At 45.2% G+C, this 10,530-nt stretch overlaps 1 protein-coding gene across 3 annotated transcripts in view; it reads left to right on the forward strand.

Moving 5' to 3' along the window:
* Nucleotides 1–7,123: 7,123 nt before the first annotated feature.
* Nucleotides 7,124–10,530, forward strand: part of Ahcyl2 (adenosylhomocysteinase like 2) — a 146,905-nt gene continuing 143,498 nt past the window's right edge. For 2 of the 3 annotated variants that reach the window (XM_052173359.1, XM_052173360.1), the window contains exon 1: nucleotides 7,589–8,016. In XM_052173359.1, the coding sequence (XP_052029319.1) occupies nucleotides 7,648–8,016 (369 nt within the window). In that variant the 5' untranslated portion in view covers nucleotides 7,589–7,647. Of the gene's footprint in view, nucleotides 7,451–7,588; nucleotides 8,017–10,530 lie in introns of those variants that run through there. The other variant, XM_052173361.1, reaches the window with a different exon arrangement.

The raw sequence follows: 10,530 nt of genomic DNA on the forward strand, positions 1-10,530 counted from the left end.
GGCCCTTTGGACCAGTGGAGAGCTTGCTTGTCATGACTTACAGTCAGATGCTGGGCTGACTCAGCACAATATGCTGGCTGCCCTCTTTGGCTATTTGGCTGTAAATGGACAAAAGATGCTTGGTGGCCGCCTTCGCATCCCTGAGTTCCAACCATAAAGAGAGTCAAGGAGAGACATGCAGGATGCCCTTGGAGTGGCCATGGGAAGGGAGTGTTTTCCTGGTGGTATGTAGATGGACACAGCTCCTGCCCATCCCGGGTTCCACCATTGCAAGGGTGGCATGCTCTGCCTTCTACCAGAGGTGTTAGGTTGGGCACGTTCTGATTCACAGCTTCCTTTCTGGACAGTGAAAGGAATTCAAACACGAGGAAAGCTTATTGGTTTTGCTTCTTTAAAATACTAGAAGAAAGAGTGGGAACTGGATTCAAGTGACTCTAGATTCTGTAGCAAGGTCTGTGGGGAAAAGGCAGTGAGAGCCACAGACCTGAGGATATTGTGGAGCGCTGGCCTGGCTTATGAGGAGTATCTCCCTTCTTCAGCTCTGTGTGTGATGGGGCCAACAGGATTTTAAGCGAGCCAGATTCCAGGAAGAGGAGAAAGGGCATGCTGGTTTTACCTGAGGTATCTTGTCGATCTGTTACACCACTGAAAGCTAACACCCAGGGTTGGCTTTGCTAGGCACTCTTCCGAGCCCTCCACAGGATTTAGCTCAGGCAGTCCCACAGCCCTGCCAGCTTCTATTATACCACTCAAGACACTGAGGTATAAAAGGCCTAATAGACTGCTCCAAACTATTCAGTGACTGGTAATGCTGGCATCCAGGCATGGTCTTCTGGTTTCAGGGTGGCAGGGCTCCGACCAGAGGTGCTCTTTGCATGGAAACAAGTTCAGCAAAATGACTCGCACACAACCCTACAGCCAGAAAGTCGGACACATAGGCCCAGTATTTCTGATTCTGAAGTCCTGGCTTTCCAGCTTGGTGGAAATTCATTCTCAGATTGCCCATTTTGTGTTTCCTCAGGCCACCCCTTCTCTGTACTTCTCGGTGCTGGTTAATATTTTTTGAAATAAAAAACCTGCTACGGTTTTCCTCATTTCATCTCTAGGAACATGTAACTGTTTTCTTTCTTCATTCCTTTTCTTAGAAGGATTGCTTGCGCAAAGGATGGAATATTGAGTTCAGTCTGGGCCTTCAAACAGTTGAGAAACCTGTATGGTTGCAGTGACAGATTGTGAGCCCTAGAGGACAGTACTAACTCAATTTGTTTTCCGTGCACCTGCATGCAGACTCAAACTGCAGATGCTCACCCAGTATTGTAACACCCAAGCAAACAGGCAACCTTACAGGATTTCTGTACGAGTGGCAGAAGTCACTCCGAACAAGGATCACCATTCCTTCTAAAAGTTTTGAATCCAATTGCTAAGGAAACACTTCCAGGTTCAAGGGGTGTCAATTTTGTTCCTGCTATCCTGAGAACCACTTCCCCACCAGCTCTGCCTTCTCTGCCTTTCCTGGGTTCTAGGGTTTTCCTACCACACTCTCAACCTCAGGCTTCCAGTTCCTACTTCTATTGGTTCCAGCTTCCTTTTTAATTATTTTTATTTTATGTTGACTGCAAGTATGTCTGTATGAGGGTGTTGGATCCCCTAGAACAGGAGGTACAGACAGTTGTGAGCTGCTGTGTGAGTGCTGGGAATTGAACCGGGGTCTTCTGGAAGAGCAGTGCTCTTAACAACTTTTCCTGCCTCTGGCCCCAGCTTCCTCAAAGCAGACTGCACTGCCCTAACCATTCCCCTGCTCACTTAAGTTTTTGGTGTAAAAAAAAATGAAAAGACAAGGAAAATCATAAAGAACGATCGACCAACAAGCAGGGCTGGAGAGCTAGCACACTGATAAAATGCTTGACTTGCAAGTGTGAAAACCTGTAAAAATGCTGGGCAGGATCAGCATGTAAAGGCTTGACTACCAGAGTTCGATCCCCAGAGTCCTCAAGGTGATATATGTGTACCCATGTGCACACAGAGAAACATTTTTATTATGTTTATTTACTTGTGTTCATGTGTGTAAGCCCACGTGCCATGCAGTTTTTAGAAGACAGCTTTCAGGAGTCAGTTCTCTGAGTTTTGAAAAGAATAGTCTGTATTTCTTGGATTTCTTTCTGTTTGTTTTGAAACAAGGTCTCAGGTCTTGTGTGTGTTTTTTTTTTGTTGTTGTTGTTGCTTGTTTGTTTGTTTTCTTCAAGACAGGGTTATTCTATGTAGCCCCAGGTGTCCTAGAACTTGCTTTGTAGACCAGGCTGGCCTCAAACTCAGAGATCCTGAGTGCTGAGTTTAAAGGCATGAATCAGTATGCCTGGCTCAGGTCTTGTTATATAGCTCAGACTGGCTTGTGGTTTTGTGAATGTCACATTGGCCTTAAATTCTCAATTCTGCTTCAGCCTTCTGACAAGCTGGTGTTACAGGTAGGCGCCTCCATGCCTGGCTGTTTCTTATGCTTTCTTGTTTCAGATGCAGTTACACATCCACGAGCAATTTTCATATTGCTTTGTGTTTGTTTAGTCTTTTAGTTTTTCCACATTTACTTATTTGTTTGTTTGTTTATTTATGTGTGTATAAAAGCATGTGTGGGTGCCATGTGGAGGTCAGAAGACAAATTATGGGAGTCAGTTTTCTTCTTGTACCATATGGGTTCTGGGGTTTCAACTCAGGTTGTCTGGCTTGGTGGTAAGTGCGGCTACCTGCAGAAGTGCTTGTCTTGCCAGTCCTATGTATGTATGTATGTATGTATGTATGTATGTATGTATGTATGTATCTCTCTCTATCTTCTATCTCTATCTATCTATCTATCTATCTATCTATCTATCTATCTATCTATCTAGTTTTGAGACTGGGTCATGCTATATGGCCAGAATGAATTCATATTCTCTTGGAGTTCTACTCTACTCTCTATTGGAAAGGAGAATTTTGAAATACCACAATGATATAAATCAACAGAGGTCTGTTTTCACAACCTGTGCTAGACATTTGGTGGCTCCTTTCCTATTCCTGCTCTTACCTGGGCTTTATGCAGGCCAGGCAAGTCCTCTGCCATTGTTGTATCCTAACTCCTTCTCTATTTCTTTTGTCCTTCTAGAATTTGGGCTTTTGTCATTTGGACTTTGTGAGAAGGTTATCTAATTTATGCATTTTTCACATTTGTGAGTTTCAAATGAGTACTTTATCTACATCATTTCCACCCCACCCACTCCTAATGTTTTATTTTAATCTTCTGTGGTTTTGTATTCCCTATGGTAGTGTTAGGAATGGAACTCAGGCCCTGGAGCATGGGCAGCAAATGCTCTGCTGCTGAACTGTACCTGCAGTTCTGCTTTTGAGATGTAAAGAAAAGAATGTGTTCATCTGCGGGCTCCAGAGAAGGCTCAATGGTTAAGAGCATGACTGCTCTTCCAAAAGTTCCGAGTTCAAATCCCAGTGGCTCATAAACATCTGTAATGAGACCTGATGCCCTCTTCTGGTGTGTCTGAAGACAGCTACTGTATACTTATTTATAATAATAAGTCTCTGGGCTGGAGTGAGTAGGGCCGACTGGAGCAAGCAGAGGCTCTAAATTCAATTCCCAGCAACCATATGAAGGCTCACAATCATCTGTACAGCTACAGTGTACTCGTATACATAAAATAAAATAAATAACTCTTTTAAAAAATGTGCTCATCTAAAAAACAAGAGAAAAAGGAAATACTACAGCTATTCAATGCATTGTATGTATTATTTCAAAATAAACATTAAAATGCATGCAATGCATATAAGCTACCATTTTCAACATCTGAGCAAAAGATAGAAAACATCTTTTTTATACAGGAGTGCATACTTGGGAGGTTGAGGCAGGAGGACTTGCTGAAGTTTTAGCCTAGCCTAGTCTAAATAGTAAGTTCTAGGCCAGCCAGGCTGCATAGGAAGATTCCCTTCTCGACAAACAACCACCATAACAAAAAAACTCTATTTAAAGTTTTCTAATGAAAAAAAATTCTGCTAGCAGGCTTTCACTTAAACTGTGCTTTTGTTTGGATGTTTATTCCTTGATACTGTACGCTCCTTCATAAAAACAGTATTGGAAGTCTCTAAGTGATTTGATGGTAGTAGGGCACAGTCTACACATAACCTAGGCAGGCTTTAATGTCTCGGTCTAGCCCAGGGCAGCCTTGAACTCACAAATCCTTCTTCCTCAGCTTCCTGAATACTGGGATTATACCAGTTGTTTAATAATCTAAAAATATGTTAGCCTCTACGTCTTGTCGCGTGTTGCTGGGGATGGAACCCAGGGCCTCGCTGCACACCAGGATTCCTAACTCATCTTGCTTTCACATTAGAAGTTTGCTTCCCATGTCTGGTGACTGGCTGTCTGCTCGTGGTGTGGCACTAGGTGTTCCATGGAGGACGATCGTCACTGCTTGTGATCTGGCTGGCCTATTTCCTTGGAGAATTCCTCAGCATTAGTTTTTTTCATTTTCTCTCTTGGACCTCATGGAAGATTATTATTGTCTGCCAGGCTCTTGTAGGCTGAATGAACCAGATGAAGGAAAAAGACCTGTAGGCCTAAAAGATCTTTTAATAGTTAACAGACTTGTGCACAATCTTACGGCTTCTAATCTAATGATTCCACCTTCGAGGATGCTCAGTTTGCCTCAGCAACAAAGCTGTGCTTCAAAAGCAGCAGACGAATAAGATGGAGCTAAAAAGTGAGAATATGATCTGATTGTTGGCTCCAAGCAATGTTAGAATCTGGATAAACAGGGCTCAAACTCCTTATGTTGCATTACCACCTCTCACGGAACGATCAGTTCTTCTGCTCAGTAAATCAACTCTAGTGGCTGGCCAGGTAAGCAGCTGCTGGGTATGAGCTCCTCACACGCCAGGTGGCCCTGCGGGAGCTCCCTCGTGCATTAGGGGGAAGAAAGAAATCGGTTATAAGGTTGTTAGCCTCTGCCCAACAGCTGGAGAACGAAGCTCTGGGCCACTTCTTCATAACAGGAAGGAAATGATCAAAACCGGACACATGAGGAGAAAGCCTAATAAGCTCTTGTGTCTGGCAGACTTTTGGGTTTTGTGGAAATGGCAGTGCTCAGGTGCCTTCCGGCATAGACTAGAGACCAGGAAATGACAGCTTCCAAAGCCACCGAATGAAGAGACTTCCATGGTACTAATAGTAGGCAGCAGGAACTCAAGTAGGCAATTTGTCCCTTTGTCCCTGTCTCATTCTTGCTTAGAAAAAAATGTAGCTTTTAAAATGACAGGCTGGTCAATGGTCCGAAGGGAGCTGTTAAGGCTATTGTCACTTTCTGAGCAGCCACAAACCATGATCCTTTTTGCCTCAGTTTCTTTAGGAATAAAAAGCCTACCTCATAATATGCTAAAAAACTCAAGCACATTTTAATGCTGTTTTCTCCTTTAGGTGATATTCACATACAAATTTAAAGAATGTGCAATTAAAATAATCTTTAAGCTTATGTATATGTGTGTGTCTGTAGGACAAGAGGGTGTCACATCCCCTGGAGCTGGAGTTACAGCTGGTTGTGAGCCGCCCAATGTAGTTGTTGGGAACAAATTCCAGCAAGTGTTCAGCAAGTTCTGAGCCAACTCTCTAACCCCTAGAAAGTGTGGTGTTGCCTCCTGCCTTTTAGTCTAGCTTCCTCCCTCCCTCCCTCCCTCCCTCCCTCCCTCTCTCCCTCCCTCCCTCCCTCCCTTCTTTCATGTATATGTGTGCTCTAGCTGCTTGTACATCTGCACATCAGAAGAGGGCATCAGATCGAACACTGTAGGTTGTGATCCACTATGTGGTTGCTGGGAATTGAACCCAGGACCTCTGGAAGAGCAGCAGATGTTCTTAACTAAGTCATCTCTCCGGCCCCTAGTCTAATCTGTTGTTGTTGTTTATATATCGCCCTCTGTCCCCCAGCCAGGGTTTCTCTGTGTAGCCCTGGCTGTCCTGGAACTTGCTCTGTAGACCAGGCTGCATGCCTCTGCCTCCCAAGTGCTGGGATTAAGGGCAAATGCCACCACGCCTGCCTTTTAGTCTAATTTTTAAAATGATAAATATTTACTTCCTTTTCTCATTAAAAAATTTCCAGAGAACTATTCTTAAAAGAAAAAAACTATCATCAATAGAACATTAGTTTCAGGTAAGTTTCTTCTTTTTTGTGGCAGGGTTTGACTAAGCAGTCAAAGCTAACCTTAACAAATTTCTGATTCTCAGGTCTCAGTCTGAGTGTTGGGATTACCACTATGACCTATCCAATTGGTACGCAATTTTATTTTATTTTTGTTATTAAAAATAAAACTGGCTGGGCAGTGGTGGCTCATGCCTTCAATCCCAGCACTTGGGAGGCAGAGGCAGGCAGATTTCTGAGTTCGAGGCCAGCCTGGTCTACAGAGTGAGTTTCAGGACAGCCAGGGCTATACAGAGAAACTCTGTCTCGAAAAATATAAATAAATAAATAAATAAATAAATACTGGTAGCTGGTGATCTGGTCAACAATTAAGAATTTGTTGCTCTTTTAGAGGACAGCCAGGGCTATACAGAGAAACTCTGTCTCGAAAAATATAAATAAATAAATAAATAAATAAACAAACAAATACTGGTAGCTGGTGATCTGGTCAACAATTAAGAATTTGTTGCTCTTTTAGAGGACCCAGGCTAGATTCCCAGCACCTCTCTAGTCCTTTAATTACATGTGTGCAGTAGAATTAAAGAAAATTAACTTTTTTTTAAAGACAGGGTCTTGCTTCATAGCTCCGCTGGCCTTGAACTATTATTACTGGTGATACTGTTGATGCATATGCTTCAGATGTTCAAATTATTACTGCGTACTCCACCACACCCTGAGGAGATTTCTTTCTTTCGGGGTTTGATTTTAGTTTCTTAATTCAAGAGTACGCCAGAAATCGTGACAGCAGGAAATGGCTTATTTCATTTCTTCTAGAAACCAACCCACTGAAGAATGGCTCCGAACGGAGAAAAGCCTCGCCTTCTAGTCTGGAGCCGGAATTCATCTCACCTGACGTGCCGCTTTTCCTTTAAAGGCCGCCCACGTGATCGCACACATGCGCACACTCCGGAGGAAATTCACGCCGTCAAGGGAGCGAGTCATTCTTCCCCTCACTTTCCCTGGGGTTTCTGGCATTCCTTTCCGGAAACCGCAACCCCTCTGGAGACATTTTCCTCATCTATTCCGTCGCGTCATCCGTTTTTATGCTTTTCTGTTAGTCGCTGTCCTGGGAGTTCCCTCTCCACAGAAAACTACTTTCCGGAGGAAGGTCGAAAGGACTACAACTCCCAGGGGGCTCTGCGGTCTGTCCCTTCCAGCGCAGTGCAAGTTGGGTGCTGAGGTCCCACGATCTTCTAGTCGCGTGCAGCCAGGAGCAAGCGCACTACAGGTTCCGTGGCGCCTCGCGCGTGAGTCAGACAGGGGTGGGGCGAGGCTCGAGAGGCCGGGCTGGCAGCGAGCGAGCGGGCGGTGGAAGGGGGTGGGAGCGGAGGCGATGGAGGGGAGGAGTGGGGGTATGGGGGAGGGAAGGGGAAGGGAGGCGGGAGGCGGGGCCGAGTGGGAGCTGGAGCTAGAGTCAGACTCGGCGGTTGCAGTGGAGGCGGTGATGTCGGTGCAGGTTGTGTCAGCAGCGGCAGCCGCCAAGGTGCCTGAGGTGGAGCTGAAGGATCTGAGCCCCTCCGAGGCGGAGCCCCAGTTAGGACTGAGCACGGCGGCCGTGGGCGCCATGGTACCCCCAGCGGGTGGAGGGGACCCAGAGGCTCCAGCTTCAGCTCCTGCGGCGGAGCGGCCCCCGGCCCCTGGCCCGGGCTCGGGGCCCACCGCGGCTCTGAGCCCTGCGGCCGGGAAGGTCCCTCAAGCGTCGGCCATGAAGCGGAGCGACCCTCATCACCAGCACCAGCGGCATCGCGACGGCGGCGAGGCCCTGGTCAGCCCCGACGGCACGGTCACCGAGGCGCCGCGCACGGTCAAGAAGGTACTGGGGTCGGGCTGCCTCTCTTCTCGGAGAGGCGGGGAGGGCGGGCATGGGAGCGGCGGCCCTTCACGGAACGGCGGCACTCCGTTCCACACCCTCTAGATCGTGGAGCCGAGAGTCTTTTCCCACCCTTGAACCGGCTCTTAGAGCGGCCGCCACCCGGTGCTCCGCTGCGAAGCGAAGCCTGCAGGTACCACGGGCGTACTTCGCTATTAATAACATGGAGGTAGCGCCCTTCACTACTACTTGAACGAGGCAGGGGGAGGAGAGGCAACTACTACTACACCCCCCGCCCCCCGCCTCCAGCACACTCCCGCGTGTAATTTTCCGGACTGTTCGGCAGCATAGAAAAACCTTCCCTCCAGCGATAAGGATATAGCAAGATCTTTTTCCTTGGAGAACGAGGAAGCACTACTAGTTGGCTCGCATGAGAGCTCGGGAAACCCTCTGAGTTGCCTGGCTTCTGTACAGATGATGACTTTCTGCCTTTCTGTGGCCAACAGCTCTCCACAGGGTAGTACTGATCTGTGCCCTTCCTTTCCAGCCATTGCAATTCTCTTGTACTGTGATTGTAGAGGGGTAATGGAGAGATGCTTCGTTCACTCCGAAGAGGTCTGGTCTCCAGGATTACTAGATTGTATCTGAAGAGAATGCTTATTTCATTCATATCTTTATTGTGAGCAGAAAGTGTTAGGAAGACATGCCTGCTACTTGGAGAAAAGTAATCATTTGGAGCTGTCATTATGTCAGCTTCCTTCATAAATAGAAACGTGTAATCAATCATAGTACCCCCATATTATGTATATATTGACTATACCCTTTACCCATTCCCCTTGTTTTTCTCCTATTTATTGATGATGCTAAGTCAGCACAAGAAGAAAAAGACAAGAGATGTGGATCACCTAAAAAATATGGCTTTCATTTCCTGGCAACAATATGAACACAATGATTTTTTTTTTCATTTTAATGGGTGCGTTTTGTTCTGTCAGAACAATAATAAAAAAGATATGAAGTGTACATTGGGTTTACTATGTAGAGTTTAAGTGAACCTTGGCTCCAGCAAAACATTTTGTTGTAATTACCTCATGACTTAGGGCAGTTAACTTTTTCATTCTGACTTCTCAAAGGTAGTGCTAAATGATGTCAGAGGCAAGACTGAAGGAATTTAACAGTGCTTTAGGACATGCTTTGTCCTTTGCAGTTTGGTTTGTTTGCAGTGTTGTCCTCCCCTCTCCATGCAATTATAGTTAAATGGAGGAATTACACTTAAAAGAGGCAGCCTGGGCTAGGGCTGGAAGTATTTAGGTCAAAATTAGGAAATCCAAAGCATATTTCTCACTAGTTAATGATAGTTTGTAGCTTTGCCCAAATCTTTTTCTTATGACTGTTTCTTCTAAAGTTTGTAATTTAGTTCTTTTAAGGGTAAAATGTTTAATAAATTACCTTTAGAGTGAAGTTTATACTTAGGTACAGACCTAAGTTTGAATATAGTACTCCCTCCCCAATGTATTAACTTTTGAATAATTTGAAAATTCTATAAAGTAATTTCTTATATAAAGTGAGGGTACTAATTATGATTAAAGATTAAAAATGTTTGTGGTCATCACATAGAACTTGGTATGTACGTAGAATCTTAAATAACTTATTAAAATTTATTATTTCGCTTATTGCTTAAGCATATATCACTGTGACCATCTCTGAAAAATACACATATTAGTAATAGTTCAATAGAGTCTGTGTAAAGAATGAAACAACAACAACAACAACAACAACAACAAACTACAGGCCAGTACTGTAGAGTCTGTTATTTAAGTCTAAATGTATTTCTTGGACACTTTCCTTGTTGCTGAGCCACCTTCCTGGTTTTTTTAGTATCAAAATCATGCTCCATGATTCTAGACTTACTCAGCAGCCTTGAGGCTACGAAGACAGGGCTGAGCTTGCCTTGCAATTATCATCACACCAAAGCCCGTGTTATTTGCTGAACTTTCCGTAGGTAAATCTTGGGCAAGGACGCAGCTGTGGCCTAAGTCAGGGCACTGCTGGGCTTGGCTTGGCTTCCTCCTTCTCCCCTTCCTCTTATCTTCTCAGGGTCTCAGTCTGTAGCCTAGGCTGCCTGGAACAATGTAGCTGAGGCTGGCCTCTATAATCCTCCTGCTCAGTCTTCTGATATTGAGATTGTAGCTGTATGCCACCACTCCTGGCCTGAACTTTTATCTGTGTTTGTTTTTTTAAGACGAGGTCTCAGGGGCTGTATATGTGGCTCACTTGGTTGAGTGTTTGCCAGGCAGGCAAGAAGCTCTGGGTTTGATCCCCAGTGCCATGTAAGCCAGGCGTAGAGCTGCCTATCTATAACCCAGTACTGAGAATGTGGAGACAAGAGAACCAGAAGTTCAAGAGCCTCTTTGGCTACACAGTGAGTTTGAGGCCAGCCAGTTAGGCTGGCTTTGAACTCATGATCCTTTTGCCTTTGCTTCCTGTGTGCTGGGACTTGAAGTTGGTACCACATTTGGC

The sequence above is a fragment of the Apodemus sylvaticus genome, chromosome 2 (genome assembly GCF_947179515.1).
Source record: "Apodemus sylvaticus chromosome 2, mApoSyl1.1, whole genome shotgun sequence".
NCBI classification, from domain to species: Eukaryota; Metazoa; Chordata; class Mammalia; order Rodentia; family Muridae; genus Apodemus; species Apodemus sylvaticus.